The sequence below is a fragment of the Saccostrea echinata genome, unplaced genomic scaffold, assembly GCF_033153115.1.
Source record: "Saccostrea echinata isolate AGI-Se365-2 ecotype Australia unplaced genomic scaffold, CSIRO_AGI_Sech_v1 ptg000029l, whole genome shotgun sequence".
Taxonomy (NCBI): Eukaryota; Metazoa; Mollusca; class Bivalvia; order Ostreida; family Ostreidae; genus Saccostrea; species Saccostrea echinata.
This window is the reverse complement of record NW_026889778.1, coordinates 1,177,092-1,195,591: the sequence shown is the minus strand read 5'-3', so window position 1 is coordinate 1,195,591 and position 18,500 is coordinate 1,177,092. Positions and strand designations below refer to the sequence as shown.

General features: G+C 33.5%; 1 protein-coding gene across 2 annotated transcripts; it reads left to right on the top strand.

The window, feature by feature from the left end:
• The first annotated feature begins 726 nt into the window (after positions 1–726).
• Positions 727–18,237, top strand: LOC133195442 (inner nuclear membrane protein Man1-like). 2 transcript variants are annotated; one of them, XM_061331285.1, is made up of 14 exons: positions 727–1,633; positions 2,364–2,407; positions 2,669–2,723; positions 5,059–5,117; positions 5,467–5,519; positions 8,301–8,458; positions 10,645–10,746; positions 11,362–11,464; positions 12,973–13,093; positions 13,274–13,310; positions 15,501–15,597; positions 15,767–15,872; positions 16,375–16,453; positions 17,587–18,237. In XM_061331285.1, exons 1-14 carry the CDS (start codon positions 742–744, stop codon positions 17,736–17,738), a joined length of 2,058 nt encoding a protein of 685 aa, XP_061187269.1. In that variant the 5' UTR covers positions 727–741; the 3' UTR covers positions 17,739–18,237. The 2 variants fall into 2 exon arrangements, with proteins under 2 accessions (XP_061187269.1, XP_061187268.1); XM_061331284.1 differs by having other exon boundaries at positions 2,361–2,407; positions 17,587–18,236.
• Positions 18,238–18,500: the final 263 nt, after the last annotated feature.

The following is an 18,500-nucleotide window of genomic DNA, read 5'->3' as shown; positions in this document are numbered from 1 at the left end:
GGTCCACATTTTCTAAGGGGGAGGGGGGGTTCAAAAGTAATATAGTGATAGTTCTATGCTGTTTTAATTATTATCATATTCAAATTAATTATACATTAATGAATATGAAACAAATAAATTTTAAACAAGTTTCTTCTAACAACAAAAGAAATTGTACTTTGGTTGGCACAACAAATGAAGTTTCAGTTGTGTTTGAGGGTACTCGCATAACATCACTTGTAGACACTGGTTCATCAATTTCTATCGTCAGTCAAAGTTTTTATGAGGAACACCTCAGTCATATATACCCTTACAATCTTTATCAGATATTTTGCACATAGAGTGTGCTGATGGTCAAACATTACCTTACTCTGGCTATGTTCAATGTTCTATAGAAGTCAGTGGTATTGCTGATGATACAATTTCACTGACTTCTATAGAACATTAATGAATATGAAACAAATAAATTTTAAACTTCATTTGTTGTGCCAACCAAAGTACAATTTCTTTTGTTGTTAAAAGAAACTTGTTTAAAAATTTATTTGTTTCATATTCATTAATGCATAATTAATTTGAATATGATAATAATTAAAATAGCATAAAACTATCACTATTACATTACTTCAAGCTTCTATAAAAGTCTTCGAATATTTTGCGGATTATAAGCATTTTGATGTATAGCGTATAGTGTTTTGATCCGCTCCTGCTATGCAGGACATGCGTATTAATTGAGTTTCTTAACTTCCGGTGTAAGCCGCAAAGATGGCGGAAAAAATTACAGACGAGGAACTCGTAGAAGAATTGAAAGCCTATGGCGAGGTGGTAAAAGTGCCGATCGACAAGAAAAAGCGACCGATATTGATAAAAAAGTTAAATCATTTCAGGGCTCGAGATAGACCTGCCAATCAGGGAAAGAAAACGACACCGTCTCGCTCCAGACAGACAAAAAATGTCGAGTTCAGCTCTGCAGAAGAAAGCGAAGATGAGACAGTCGTTCCAATCAAGCGCATGACCGCGAGACAAGCTCCACAGAAAGAAGCTGTGTCGTCATACTCTAAAACAGACACGATAGAAATATCCCCGCCGCGGACACGAACTGGATCACGACGCAGCACAAGACGAAGTGGGGTGGGGGGTAGTAGCAGTGATTCAGTGACCCCGGCCCCGAGTGTGCCATTGAAATCATTATATCCTGACTTGTCTCGAGAAATAGGCGGGGGTGCCGTAATAAACTCCTCAGTTAATTACTCGTATGAATATCAAAATGAATTCACGGACTCTGATCCCGATGAGAGTATGTATGAAGTCGAAAACAAATCAATGAACACAACTTTTCAGTTACAAGACAGTTTTGTTGATAATTACAAGTCGCCTTTAGGTCATTCTGTTAAACAGCGCAGGTCAGTTGGAAGGGGAAATTCCAGGAAGACAGAAAACAACACCGCATGGCCTGAGTATTCTCGTGGAAAATTGAACAATATCACTGACAACAGAGAGGAAGATGAACACGATAATCATATTGATCACTCATACGAGCCTAAAGCTTCATTCATTTCTACCAGCATTCTGTGTTTAGTTGTTTGTTTCTTTTTAATTGTTGGAGCAACATACATTTACCTTCGTCAAGACATAGGCAGCACACATTTTGGACAGGGTAAATTATTATTCTCAGAGTTGTAATTGTTAGTCCTGTTAGCAAGGCCAGTAAAAATAATTTTCTGGAAAACATCGGACCAAATGATCTATTTGAAAAAAAAGCGGACAAAATGCAAAATCTGAATATTGAGATGTGCATGTGAAGGTCAAATAAACAAAGGAGATGGCCACATGGCTGTTTAAATTTGTTAAGGGCCATCCAAAGAAAGGAAAGTATGAAATGGAAAGCTGTTGAAATCAATGAGGGTGATCTTATTTTTTTTATTTGTTTTTCTTTCTGTACAAAATAAAGTACATGTATCTGGTCTGGTAAAACTTTTTCAGTTCTGACAGAATATGTTGGACCAAATGTCTTATATATGTACAGTTGAACTTCAGTATCTCGAACACGGATATCTCGAATACCATGGATATATCATGATTTTGAGGTTCCAAGTGCTTATTTTTTAAGTATTTTACCCGGGATATCTCGAATCCTCAGATATCTCAAAGTATTTTCTTAGTCCCGTGAAGTTCGAGGTAATGAGGTTTGACTGTATTTTTGTTTTTTACTTTTCTATCCATATCATTATGTAAGGTTTTAAGTCATTTTTATAATTTTATATTCAAATAAATATTATAATACTGAATATAGGATGAACATTGACCTGGGTAACTTGTATGGAAATATTTATTTAAAAGAAACTTTGACTTAAATGTTTTATTATTTGATTTTTTTTCTTCAGCAGGTGATGGTGATGTGGTATACCCTAAGGGAAGAAATAAGATAGAGGTAAAAGAAAATTATGAAAAACAATTAATGATATGGCTTAGTAATAAAAATAGTACTTGATTAATAGATTAAATTCAATAGATATAAAACACTATGATTTTAAATAATTGAATGGAATATATATACAGATGCTGCATAATATGCATTAATTATTTCATAAATATTCAAATAGAACAGATAGAGTGTTATTGGTGAATAATTTTTAAGAATTAATCTTTATTGTAGACACTTACATAATACGATTGTTACTTTTGTTATCAGTATGAAGAGGCTCATCAGACTGTAGTGAAAATAGAGGAATATCTACGTAATAAAGGTGAGTGGGATAGGAAAGACACCAGAAATAAAATCGCAGGCAGGGAAAGGGTAATGGTAATTATCAGAATTAATTACAAATTTCGATGTACAGTGAATTATACTTATAGCGAACAAGCTTTGTATGAGATTTTTTCAGTATGGCAGGGAAAACCTTCAAACATGATAGATGTAGTACTAGGTTAGTGGACACATTATTGGAAAATTTTATTAACATGTATTGTAGCGATTTTTTCTACCCATTGGGAAAGGGTCCGGTACCTGTTCAATTGGGAAAAATAGCATCGAAGTAGAACAATGGAGAATTTTCTGTCATTAAAACAAATGAAACATATTTTGCGTCTATTCCAACCTCATTACCTATTACTCCGTGTTTTAAAGAATAAACAACAAGTATTTATTGTTTTTCATATCAGCGTCCCTTGTTTTCGCATTTTCATGCTTTCAATTTGTCAAAATGTATGACACTACGCTGTCTACACCACAGGTCCCGCCATATTATGACTAATCTCTACTTTCGAAGTGAACCAATTAGTCAACTTGTACAATGTTTCATATAAAAAGAAATATGATGTCATCGTAGTCTGTTGCTTGGCAGTTAAATTGGGAATTTTTAGTCTCAAAATTGGAGAATTTAACGTTTTTTGGCATTGGAAATGGTACCATTTATTGGTACCAGTTATATACGGAAAAAAAACGCTGTATTGTAAACTGAAAAAAGTATATTTAAATCTTACATGAATATAATGGAATATTTATATTGCTTTTATTTATATATATATATACCTCCTGCTTTAGTTTGATAAAGTGTTTTCTTAAAATTTAATTTGTAGTTTAATTAATACATATGCAAAGTAAATGTATCTTAATTACCTGCTTGCAGGTTCAGATATCTGAGGGGTACAATTGTAATTGTTAATTGTCTTTGATAAAGCTGTATGGAAATTTTCCTCTCCATTTTTTACCTCACCTGAGCCGAAGGGTCAAGTCAGCTTTTCTGATTGAAATTTGTCCGTTGTCTGTCATCGTCGTTGGCGTTGTTGTCATAAACTTTTCACATTTTCATCTTCTTCTCCAGAACTACTGGGCCAATTTCAATCAAACTTGGCACAAAGTATCCTTGGGTGAAAGGAATTTGTTCAAATGAAGGGTCACACCCTCGTCCAAGGGGAAATAATTATGAAATAGCAAAAAATTAATGGCATTATTGAAAAATCTTCTTCTCAAGAACCAATGGTCCAGGAAGGATGAAACTCATGTGGAATTATTGTCAGGTAGTGTAGATTCAATTTTGCTCAAATCATGACCCCCTGGGAAGGGTACGGCCACAATGGACGATCAAAGTTTTACATAGGAATATATAGGAAAAATCTTCAAAAATCTTCTTCTCAAGAACAGCAAAGCTATGATTGGTCATATTTATGTGGAAGCATCCTCAGGTGATGTAAATTCAAGTTTGTTCAAATCATGACCCCAAGGGGTAGGGTGGGGCCACAATGGATGATCAAAGTTTTACATAGGAGTATATAGGAAAAATCTTCAAAAATCTCTTTCTCAAGAACAACAAAGCTATGATTGGTCATATTTATATGGAAGCATCCTTAGGTGGTGTAGATTCAAGTTTGTTCAAATCATGACCCCCAGGGGTAGGGTGGGGCCACATTGGACGATCAAATTATAACATAGATATATAAAGGAAAAATCTTCAAAAATCTTCTTCTCAAGAATAGCAAAGCTATGATTGGTCATATTTATGTGGAAGTATCCTCAGGTGGTGTAGATTTAAGTTTGTTCAAATCATGACCCCAGGGGATAGGGTGGGTCCACAATGAACGATCAAAGTTTTACATAGGAATATATAGGAAAAATCTTCAAAAATCTTCTCAAGAACAGCAAAGCCATGGTTTGTCATATTTATATGGAAGCATCCTCAGATAGTGTAGATTCAAGTTTGTTCAAATCATGACCTCCAGGGGTAGGTTGGGGCCAGAATGAAAGTTCAAACTTGTAGAGAAAAAAGTCACAGTCAAAAAATTATGTAAGCATCCTTAGTTAGTGTAGATTTAATTTTGTTCAAATCATACCCCCACTCCCTTTTAGGAGTAGGTTGGGACCACTTATGCATTTAAGCTTTTCAATACTAAACTGATTTTTCCTTTTCTCCTAGCCACATGCTCAGGTGAGCGATGTGGCCCCTGGGCCTCTTGTTACATTTGGTAAATTTACAATTTTGAATCTAGTGAAGTTTAGGACTCTCTTAATGCTCGTAATTTTAATGTGCATTCCCTTGTTTGTACAGAAATCAGATATAAACAGTCTGTGTTTTTTTGTTTCAGGAAACGGAGAGATGATCAAATGGGAAACATTGAATACATCAGTGACAGGAAGTGAATCGGTAAGGCCAAAAATTATATAGGCAGTGAATCGGTAAGGACAGATGTTGTAACATCTTTCCAGACTTAAAAGAAAAACAAATCTGTCACACTGTTTGACTGAAATAAAATTTTATTGGAGTTATTGCAGTTTACTAACAGAAGACATAAAAGTTGAAAATCAAGCAAATTTTGTTTTCTCTTCTCTGAGGCAAAACGTTGAAAGTACATACATTTGTAAGAATCTTAAAGACGCATTGTCAAAGTTAAACTACTGTTCCAGGATGAAAAATCCATTTAAGATGATGCTTGCAAGACACATTTATTTTTTCATTTGCATAAATTATCTGTGAATTACTCTTTAATTTTCAGGAAATGAAGAAAGCAAAAGAACTGATTTTACTAAATCCTAAATGGGGCATCAGGTACAGTCAGGTCTAGTGTGTATAGAGTTATTTTCACCTGATAATATTTTTGCCCTTTCAATCTTGCAAACAATTTTGCCCAGATTTAAATTTGTCCAGACACATTGGTGCATAGAGATAGAGCTTACTTTCTCAAGTTCACCCCATTTTAAATTCACTCACTTGCAACAAGGGTGAAAGAAGTGAAAATAAAGGGGGGACAAAAATTTCCTTCTTGACAGTTGAAGTACCCTGAGACAGTATGTCATGGTACATTTTTCAATGGTTTAATTCATGCTTTAAACTGATATCTTGGTTCAGTTAAATTGGTCCAGAATTCAGTGATTTTTTTTCTACCCATTGGGAAAGGGTCCGGTACCAGTTCAATAGGGAAAATTAGCATCGAGGTAGAACAAAGGAGAATTTTCTGTAATTAAACAAATGGAATGTTTTTTTGTGTTTATTCCAACCTCATTACCTATTACTCCATGTTTTAAAGAATAAACAACAAATATTTATTGTTTTTCATATCAATGTCCCTTGTTTCTGCATTTTCATGCTTTCAATTTGTCAAAATGTATGACACTACGCTGTCAAATGTAAATAAAAGAAATAGCAGAATGACTGTATCTCTCTTCACTCAAAAAGGAAGAAATATTAAGAAAGGCTCCATCTTCTAAATAAGTCAATGACATACATACATGTATCTATGCTCTGAATTGAGTTTACTTCAGTTCCTTGTCAATGTGTCTTGGTTAGTACAGGCAATATTGTCACAGCTTAATGATGTAACATTCTACTACGATTATTGCCGAGATCAAAGAAATGCCGCGGACATTATTCTCCAATAAATCACGAACGTCATCAAAAAATTATCAGATCAGAAACACATGTCAAATCTGTACAGTTGAAATAAATATTTCACTGTATAATCTAATACTTATTTAGACCACATCGATGTGTCGTCTTCCGCAGTCTAAACATGTGTATTGCCTGAAACAGCTGATAAATATCCGTTTTTATAGCCAAGTGGGGCTGTTCTACGGACCTCCCCATAACATTTACACTCCCGTGATTTTACTGATAAATCAATGAAATAGACAACTGGTTTTGTTATTTTTCATTCATAAAAATTAATCAATATATGTTACAAGCAAATTTATAAATAATTAAAGGATATTTTTAATCCAGCAAAAGCTGAAATCGTCTGCATTTTATGCAATCGATTGACCCTCTGGTGTTAAATGGAACAGCGAAATTGCGACATGGTGACCTAATTCGTTTCTCTATAGAGAAAACGATCAACTGTATTTTAGAGCCGTTAGTAGAATAGAAATAAAGTCCTTGTTGTCGTGAATGATGCAGGATAACCTCCTCGGTCTCGAAATGTTGTCTGAAATATAAAAGCCTCGGCTAACGCCTCGGCTTTTATATTTCAGACAACATTTCTCGACCTTGGAGGTTATCCTGCAACATTCACGATAACGCGGACTTTATTTCTTAATTAATCTAGACCTACTTGACAAATTAAAAATTTTATTTTCATATATCTCTAATACATGTAAATGTATTGTGAACTGAATATCTTGTTACCTATTGTATCATGAGGTGGGTATATCATTGCACCTCTACTTAACAGTATGTGATGTCGGTATCATGATATATATATATATATATATATATGTATATATATATATATATATGAAAATTAAAAATAACAAGGCAACAATGTTAGTAAAACGTAAGCGCTTTCATTATACTTCTTCAGACGTTTTACAATTCAAAACAATTCAAACATGTGACGTTATAACGCTACCTGATGATAACGTCAACAACAATGCAATGACGTCACAATGCTTATAGAGGAAACAATTATAGAGTTTATATTTAACGTCACATGTTTGAATTGTTTTGAATTGTAAAACGTCTGAAGAAGTATAATGAAAGCGCTTACGTTTTACTAACATTGTTGCCTTGTTATTTTTAATTTTCATATTAATTACCGGACACTGTGATATTTCTTTTCATTTTTTGGATATATATATATATATATATATATATATATATATATATATATATATATATATATATATATATATATATATATATATATAATTGTTCTTTATTTATTATGAAATGGAGAAATTCTCTAGCAAACCAAGCTGCTCTGATACATAAAACACCCTTATGAGAAGTTACAAAATTATCTCCTTTACATATATACCCTTGCTAGGTAATCACATTTAAAAAATAAAGACCATTAGTTATTAATTATACAAATTAAATGTCAATAGGCAGTGTATTGTAGACAGACTTTTTTGCACATGGGATTAATTTACGCTATGTATGCAGTCACAAATTTTCCTTAGCATACTTAAAGTGCATTTAAGACAAAGTATGGTAATCCAAAAAATCGCGTAATTTCCTACCTGCGGATTGAACTAAAATTGTAATTTTGTGAAAGTATGACCTTGAGGAAAATGTACATTTACAGTAATTAAATGCATTTTCCTTTTTGGAGGAGTTCAATCTGAGAAGGTGCTTATTCAAAGGGATTTCACTAAAGCGTTCAATTTTTGCTAAGTAAACTTACTTGAATTGTAAAATTTCTAAACCATACATTGATCATAGTCAAGTATATTTCATCCATTACAAATGTCCAGTAACTCTTTAATTAACAAGATACAATTAAATCCACAAATCATTACTAACAAGAATGATACTTTTTTTTTGTCTGGTTACAGATTTTTGCAATTTTTTATGCTTATGGAAATTTTTGTTAACTTGTAATCAATATTTCAGAGCATTTGATGCAGAAAAAAATCCAGTTGAAGCATCTGATACACAAGAGAATGAGGACAAAATAACCTATCTCCAGACTGACCCTGACCTAGGTCTGATCATACGGGTCTGGAGATCCATGGAAAAAATCCTGTTTGGACTCACCCTACTTGTTATTTGTAAGTCTAAAACATCAAAATCCTACCTCTTATTTGTAAGTCTAAAACATCAAAATCCTACCTCTTATTTGTAAGTCTAAAACATCAAAATCCTACCTCTTATTTGTAAGTCTAAAACATCAAAATCCTACTTCTTATTTGTAAGTCTAAAACATCAACATCCTACCTCTTATTTGTAAGTCTAAAACATCAAAATCCTACTTGTTATTTGTAAGTCTAAAACATCAAAATCCTACCTCTTATTTGTAAGTCTAAAACATCAAAATCCTGCCTGTTATTTGTAAGTCTAAAACATCAAAATCCTACCTCTTATTTGTAAGTCTAAAACATCAAAATCACGCTTGCTATTTTTAAGTCTAAAACATCAACATCCTAATTGTTATTTGGTCTAAAACATCAAAATCATACTTCCTATTTGTAAGTCTAAAACATCATTTTAAAATCCTATTTCTTATTTGAATAGATTCAAATTTGTTCGATTCATGACCCCACAGGGGTCGGGTGGGACCACAATGGGCGAACAAAGTTTAACAGAGGAATAGATGAGAAAAATCTTTAAAAATCTTCTTAAGAACAGCAAAGCCATCACTAGTCATATTTATATGATGTCATCTTCAAATCATGAGCCCTGGGGGTAGGGTGGGGTTAAAATGGTAGATCAAAGTTTTACAAAATATGATATTAGGAAAATCTTTAAAAATCTTCTTTTCAAGAACAGCAAAGGCATGAATAGTCATATTTATACAGTAACATGTGAGGTAGTGTAGAATCAAGTTTGTTAAATTAATGACCTCTGGGTGTTGGATGGGGTCACATTGAGTGATCAAAGTTTAACATAGGAATATATAGAAAAAAAAATCGTTTAAAATCTTTGTCTCAAGAACAGCAAAGCCATGATTAATCATATGGAAGCATTCTGAAGTGGTATAGATTCAAGTTTCTTTACATTATGACCCCTGAGGGTAGGATGGGGCCACAATATGTGATCAGAATTTTACATAACAATATACATGATATATGGGGGGAAATTTGCTGATGAAGAACAGCAGGTCTATATTGACTCAGGTGAGCATTGTGACCCTTGGGCTTCTTGTTTTATAATACTTGAATGAGTTTCTTTATTCAAATCTAAATCATGCTCACATACTGATGGGTCCCATATTTGGTTTGAAGTTGGGAGATCTCCAAACTGCATTTAAGATCCCTCTATTCAGTGCACACTAAAGAGTTCTAATTCCATGGTATTTTTGTGCAGTTAGAGTGATCTGCCCTTAGAATTAAAGTGAAATAAATTGAAATGTAAAGTTTTAACTTAACTTGTATTCAATTCCAGCATTCTAAATATTTCATTTGGCCTAGATGAATTAATTGAAGATTTTATTTGCATGTACATTTCTCATATGAGTAAGCAACAGTAATTTCAGTTCAACAGTACTTTATTTCTTTGAATATTTTTCCTGGAGGTTACCAGTAAATGGCACATACTCTGTTAATTAAATAGATAAATTCCATATTTACTTCTTTATATGAATTAATTTCCTCAGAGTCCAAAAAACTAACTTATTCTCCTATAATATTTCAGGATTTTTAGAATTACTAAATCTGTGCATAAAAAACTGCAGAATCATCATTGTGGAATACCAATGTTCATGGATTTTGTTGGTCTGCCATTCCCATTAATTTCTCTCCATTAATTATCTCCATGAATATGTCAACTAATTGGTTCATTTAATCATCCATATGTATGAGTTACCCATAAACCAGTAGAATTTTGTGATTTCCCACAAACATTAACCCTCAAGAAGTAAAATAATTCCATGGTATATAAAAAGTTACAATCATATAACTAAAACATTATTAGGGACACATTTATTAGATCTGTTGAGAATTCCATCTATTTCTTTCCACTGTTTTTAACTAAGGTGTAGGATAGGTGATTGTGGGGTATTGTATGTACAGTACTTTCAGTACTTTGATTTGTACTACAGGTGTAGGATAGGTGATTGTGGGGTATTGTATGTACAGTACTTTCTGTACTTTGATTTGTACTACAGGTGTAGAAGTGAAGATTGTAGGGTATTGTATGTACAGTACTTTCAGTACTTTGATTTATACTACAGATGTAGGAGTGGTGATTGTGGGGTATTGTATGTACAGTACTTTCAGTACTTTGATTTGTACTACAGGTGTAGGAGTGGTGATTGTGGGGTTCTTCAGCTGGCGCTACCACAGAGGTCAGGTGGAACGGGAACAGAAGTGTGTGTTTGAATTGGTGGAGAAAATCATAGGTATGTGTAGAGAGAGAGAAAATCATAGGTATGTGTAGAGAAAGAGAGAAAATCATAGGTATGTGTAGAGAGAGAGGAAATCATAGGTATGTGTAGAGAGAGAGAAAATCATAGGTATGTGTAGAGAGAGAAAATCATAGGTATGTGTAGAGAGAGAAAATCATAAGTATGTGTAGAGAAAGAGAGAAAATCGTAGGTATGTGTAGAGAGAGAGAGAAAATCATAGGTATTTGTAGAGAGAGAGAGAACACATAGGTATGTGTAGAGAGAAAATCATAGGTATGTGTAGAGAGAGAAAATCATAGGTTTGTGTAGAGAGAGAAAATCATATGTATGTGTAGAGAGAGAAAATCATAGGTATGTGTAGAGAGTGAGAAAATCATAGGTATGTGTAGAGAGAGAAAATCATAGGTTTGTGTAGAGAGAGAAAATCATATGTATGTATAGAGAGAGAAAATCATAGGTATGTGTAGAGAGAGAAAATCATAGGTATGTGTAATGTGAAAGTTGTAGGTGTGTGTAAAGAGAGAAAATCGTAGCCATTAGGTATGTGTAGACAGAGAAAGTCATAATCTGGATCAACTAAATCTGCTTAATCCTGGTTTTTCTTTACAGATTTAGTGAAGGATAATTATGAACTTCACCAGGAGAACAACAGACATCCAGAATTTATCGCTGTTTCCCATGTCCGCGACCAGCTGTTACCACCAAAACAAAGGTATGAAAGTCTAGGATCAGCTGTTATCACAAAACAAAGGTATGAAAGTCTACGACCAGGTGTTATCACAAAACAAAGGTATGAAAGTCTACGACCAGGTGTTATCACAAAACAAAGGTATGAAAGTCTAGGATCAGCTGTTATCACAAAACAAAGGGATGAAAGTCTAGGATCAGCTGTTATCACAAAACAAAGGTATGAAAGTCTAGGATCAGCTGTTATCACAAAACAAAGGTATGAAAGTCTAGGATCAGCTGTTATCACAAAGCAAAGGTATGAAAGTCTAGGATCAGCTGTTATCACAAAACAAAGGTATGAAAGTCTAGGATCAGCTGTTATCACAAAACAAAGGTATGAAAGTCGACAATCAGCTTTTACCACAAAAACGAAGGTTTGAAAGTCCCAGATCAGCTGTAAGCACCAAAACAAAGGTTTGAAATTTTGTGACCAGCTATGACCACCAAAACAAAGGTATGAGGACTTCCTAATGGGATTCTAGCTTTCTGTGTCAACTCTTACTCCTCAGGGATTTTCCACTGCCCTGTGTAGGGCCAAATATAGGCCCCATTCCCAATTGCAAAATCTCTCCCTTTTCCCCCAAAATGAACCCACAAAGTTGACTTGATCAAAGTTCTGGTAAAAAAAATCATGGCCAGGTATGGAAATCTGAATGAAATGAACAAAATGTTAAGAAACTTGGCTTAAATTTTATTATGATTGATCTTTTCTGATTAACAGTTCTGAATAATTAAGTAAATTAAACATCAATTTTATTCATCATAAGTGTTTATTTCTCTAAAAAATCATGCAATAAAATTTCCCAATAAGGGATAAAATGTTGTAAGTTAAATTCCCAATTCCAAAGGCCTGAGCCCCATTCCCAAAATGGAGTGGAGAATCCCTGCTCATGCAACATGGGTGTGAAATCAGCAAATGGATTTTGCTGCTGTGTAAACTGTGATTACATCACAGGAATAATATAATGGTTATAAAAGAAGACAACTGATCTTCAAAGTCTTCCTATTGCTTTAGTGAAATGTGAAAATAACAAACAGAAATTAGTAATCATTTCATTAAAAACCTTGAAAATTTTGACCATATTTTATTTATCTTTGTTTAGAATGGATTTATGAGATGCAAGGGGAGTGGGGGCGGGGGCTTTAATAACATAAAATGGGTAAATTCATGGTAGTTTAACAAATATGGGACATGAATATAAGGCTTGAATTTTGTTGTAAAACAGGAGATTGTCAATAAGTAAATGATACATCCCCATATTATTTTTACAGAATTATTTCTTATCTCTGTGAGGTACACAGATATGGATTATCTGGTATGTCTTGATCACAGACATTTATTTTCCAATCATGTTGTTTTGGTAGTGTGTGTATTTAAAACTAAAAACTGCAAATGGATGTAGTATTCCTGTCTTGCATTACATGACTAATTTTCATTTGACAACTTTTATTGACAGCAGTGATATTTATATATTTTTTTTCTATATTTAGACAAAAGCTGAGGCCGCGCTGGGAGAAAGCAGTAAAGTTTATTGAGGCGAACGAGTCCAGAATCCGAATTGAGAACCAGACGGTGCAGGGAGAGGATTTCTTAGTCTGGAGGTGGCTCCCGGTAAGATAAGTCTGGAAGTGGCTCCCAGTAAGCCAATAGTGACTTTTTGTCTTGTGAAAAAAAAACTTGAGAGAAATACTTGTATATGTGTGATTTCCAGTAGAACGTAAATAAAAGGCAGGTGAACTTAACCAGAACTCAGTAGTTACTGTGGTAACTGATTAGATTTTTTCCTTGTAGGCTTGCTCCAATGGAGGAAAATACTGGCAGGGTCAAGGTAAATTCAGTAACTTTCATTTTTCTTTAATTTTGCTCCGCTGTTTTGTTTTTAAGTATGTTTTAGGGGTATAGTAAATCTGTTCTGAAGAACTCACTTAAAAAGGAAAGCTCATTTAAAAGGAAAATTTTATAACTCCCATAGAGAATCCTTCACTCTCTGTTCTGTACATGGATATAAAGGAATAAGCTTATAAAAAAGCTTAATTCCAAGTGCCTATGACTTCCTTCAAGCCAGTTTTACTGTATTTGTAAAAAATTTACAGTCAATTTTTTGAGAATATCAAGATGGGGCAATCTATTTTAGGCAGAGTTGACCTGTTGTTTTGAATTAGTTGTTTTAAATTAGATTTCAAGCATACCAATTTCAAATGAAAAGAAAGTTCATTTTTAATGATAATTTTGAAGCATTTGTGTTAAAGAATGGAGACTCAGACTGTTACATTGTAAACATACTTTTTTCCACGAGGTCAAACTTCCCCGGAATCACAATTTCTGTTCAGTGGGGTAGAAAATTACGCAGAATTCTTGAATTGCCTGTAATGAGAGATAGGTAAACACATCTGTACAGTACAAACTTTATATCATATACCTAGTAGTGTATCAGCCCTGATAAGGCATTTCGGACTAGGTGAGACAGCCTCTTGGAACTAGGGCTGCCTCGCCCCCAGGGCTGAGATATCTCTGTCTCAGCCCGTTGTCAAGGGGCTGTCTCGCCCTCAAATTTCAATCCATTATTTCTGTTTAATTTGTGTGAATTAAGAGTAAAATTTATATTAAGGTGTTAAAGATAAATATTTTGCATACTAAAACTAGTCCTGAATATCTAAGAATTATTTATTTATGCTAGAATATTGAGAAAATTGTTTTTAAAAAGAGCTCCAAATGATGGTAGTTGTGACGTAAGAGAGGTAACTTTTACTGAGAGTTGAATGTTTTGAACAGAAATGGACGTTAATTTGCTTTGACAGTAAGACAATATCAAGTTTTCTCTTTTTGTGTCATTATTTATTTTAATACATATCGTAAACAAAACAAACAGTTACTTTAAATCTCAGACCTGTAACAATTTGTTGAACATGTAACCCGGTTATCCAAAGTGAAAGTAGCGTTATCAAAAGTTTGGGACCTTTAAATCTTAGCAATTAAATGTGCCCTTGATTGAAACATGTTTTAAAACACCAAGACTCATCTATTAATTTTAATGACCAAATCAGGCAAATCCTCACTTTACCTTTGTCAAGCAACATCTTTACCTATCTGAAGATCGATGAACATCGAAAATAAAGAACAATAACTCATTTTAATTTAATACAACATTTTACTGGGAAAAAGTCTTAATATCTTTGGTTTTAGATATATGATATAAACAACATCACACTGCTGTTTTGATCTCGTCCCTGGTATCAGCCCTCATATGGTCTCGGCCCGCGCCCTCCGGGCTTGGGCCGATACCAACCGCTCGGGCTGATACCAGGGCTGAGATCAAAACAGCAGTGTGATATTCTATATATCTAAAACTGACTCAGTATTTACATGGTAACAATACACAATACAAAATACACAATGATGCAATCACTGTTACTAGGTCATCACAATTATGCCATCATAGCCAGGAATGTACACTGCACATTATATGTCACTCACGTCAAATAAGTTTAATTGTTATAGTATTTATAACATTGCTGTTGCATGTCTTAGATGCACTTAAAATTCACTGAGACAAATTTCTGCGGAAATTTTTTGACCGTAGATGTGTAGATCTGTAATGTAGATCACTTAATTTTCATGAACACCTTATTTTCACGAGATAGTCATTGACTCTTTATTAGCAAGACACAATTTTCACAAATTGAGGTTATTGCTCTATATTATCTTTAGGAATGCTAATATACGAGAGAATGAAATTTTTGTGAGCACACTGTCTTGCATAATTACTTGAAAATAAAGTTATCGTGAATAAACTGTAATTTACAGTAGTGTAAAATAATGCGACACAGAAAAAAAGGTATTTCTACAGTATTGTATCTTTTTTCTAAGACAGGTTTAACAGTAGAGCTACATTCTCAACAAAGACTTTGGGATTTTAGCATTTTTTGCTGCATTTTACAATAATGTAGAATAAATCAGATTAAGGTTACAGTTTTAGAATTTGTCTTTGCAGAAGTGTTCATTCATTTTGTAATTTCAGCATTTGGTGAGAATAACACATCATCAGGAGGGGGAGGGGCCCTGTCCTATAGCCCTACCCCATGTCTGAAAATCAGGAACATGTTTGATGCAGAAATGTGAGTCTGTTACCTCAATCTAAGAAGCTTTACCACTGTGATTTAAGATTTTTATCAATCTTTTCATTGAAGTTTCAAGTTGTTTTGTTGAATCCTTCAGAATAGTAAATTATAAAAGCTCTGAGCTTCCCTAAAGAGGATATTTTACTCGGTCAGTTTTTGTTGCCAGGGAAACAGATGAGGATTGGGAGGTGAATGTACAGGACGCCATCTTGGAAAAATGCAAAGGAATCAAGGGAATTCTTCATATCTATGTGGATTCCAACTCTAAGGAGGTAATTCATTACAGCACCCTAACAAGTGCAAATATATGTATTTTAAACATACTGAAATTGCAAACTTCCAATAAATACACTATTTCAAAAGTACTGCACATGAAGCATAACTGACATTTTATATCATAAGAAGAGAGTCAAAAAAAATTTTTTCTCCTGAAATATTCAAACCTATTTTAGTTTCATTGTAGACTTTGTGTATATAACCTTGTGTATATAACCTTTGTACATTTATCATTTACAAGGGTTTGTTTACATTGAATTAACAAACGGTCAGACAAATACTTCACATATGTAGACGTGACATTGTATCCCTTGTTTTACAGGGCTGTGTGTACATTAAATATAACATTATTTCATTGTTTTACCGGGGTGTGTGTACATTAAATGTAACATTGTTTCATTGTTTTACAGGGGTGTGTGTACATTAAATGTAACATTGTTTCATTGTTTTACAGGGGTGTGTGTACATTAAATGTAACATTGTTTCATTGTTTTACAGGGATGTGTGTACATTAAATGTAACAGCTGTGAGACGGCCTACAGTGTGTACAAATCTCTCCACGGCTGGTGGTTTGATGGTAGGTATATTAGAACTGATAATTAGCATCATTAAATTATCATCATTTAGGCCAAAAAAAATTAATAACTTGGTTCTCAGGCCAGTTTTCTCAAAAATAAATGTGGGAGGGGGGCATTTTTTTCCCTTTTTATCTCATAAAAAACAGATGCAGGATTTTTTATTTTTATTTTTTTTTTTATAATTTCAAAACTAACAACTTTTAATCAACAGTGCTTCAACATCAAGTGTAGAAATCAAGATAATTTATTTCCTGCTTCTTTCTCTTGCATATTCTACATTCTGATGATTTGTGCAATGAAACAACGGCATCCTAAAAACCAGACGTGTTAAACTTACAGAACCCAACACCTTTAGTGATGCATCTGGTCAATTGCTTATGTAACACAACTAATCTAAGTGTTTCAGCACTATAAAAAGGGCTTATGATTTTATTAAACATTGTCAAATTTATCTGTCTTTGGTATACCCACACTACCAGTAAATGAAATCTGCAAATCTTGCTGACGTCCAAGTTCCGAGGTAGAGGGAGCCGTCTTTGATAGCTTTATTGATTGAGTTCTAGCACGGAAAAACCTTCAGAAATCTCCACTTTGTACCTTGGAAGTATTACAGTCATTCCCTTATGAATTTGCGCTGAAATCAATGCCATCTGCGCATGAGAGAAATTTTATTTTATTCATATGAGGATAAAAATGGGTAATGCACATTGTTGAATGAGATGCGGGCGGGCCTGAGAACCAAGTTATTAATTTTTTTAGGCCTAAATTATCATTGTTTAATAAATTTTGTGCTTTATTTTATTCAAAACTTTACTGTGTAAAGCACATCTGTTTCCTAAGACAGCTCTTAGTGGGGCCCTTGTTGAGTGTGTCGGTTAAAATTTTCAGTCAATTTAAACTCTAAATTTAAATTAAGTTACAAAACGGTTCAATTTTAAAAAGTCTTTACTGGCTCTATTAACCTGAATGGGTCAAAAAACAAGTGATATACATGTACATTTGTAGGATTATTTATATAGTTGTAAATGTAGTTATAGTTGTACAGGGGTGTATGTCAAAAATGATTTTTGTATATTTTGTACAAAATTTGTAGATGTATGTACTTGGATATACAATTTTTGTAAATTTGTAGGTCGTTTGGTGACGGTTAAATATTTGCGACTTGAGCTCTATCACAATAAATTCCCTGACTCCAGACGAGCGCAGAAATCCCTACAGCCATCCAACAGTAAAATGGCGTCTCTGGCTCAGCCGTATCATCGCTCCACCCTGGAGATGACGTAACTGTGTCCAGATTTGGGTGTTGACATCTGAGTGCCTTGTAGACATGTATAACACTGATCTTCCTGTGGTTGTCTGTATGAGTGGATGGCTCTGTCACTACTCCCATCAGTACTGTCAGTACTTTGATTCTGTTTGTACATAACTCATTCGACTGAGATACTAAGGTATTGTGTGAGAAATATATAGGGCATAAAAAATACAGGACAACAGTTTGATGATATGGTTTTAATTATCAATGATTTTTAGTATGAGTGACATATCTTTGTATGGACATATATTCATTATAAGATTTAGTTTGTAAAGAATTTGATAAAACATATTTTCGAATGATATAAAGAATGATCATGTGATTGTAAGTGAAATATTCTGAATAAAACATATATGTAATCAGTATATCTCAATATCATGGACAGTAAACCAACCTTAATTTCCTCTGCCAGTATTTTTTCACAAGATTCTTAAAGATTTGAAGTTAATATTTTCTCAAAATTTCTGTATAATATCACGACTTATATATTGCAATTGCATTTCACACGAAAATATAGTTAAAAACTTATTTTATCTGGAAATTATTGGAACTACGAATTCCTGGACGCGTTTGATTAACACATCCTTGCACTTTCACAAATTTTATCTTTATCTTTAATATTTAAGAAAAGAAGCGATTTTGTTTTGTATTAATGAAAAACATTACATCTATAATCCAGAAATTTCAGAGTAGAAATGTGCTAGAGCAAACCTCCTCACTAATATCGTCAGCTC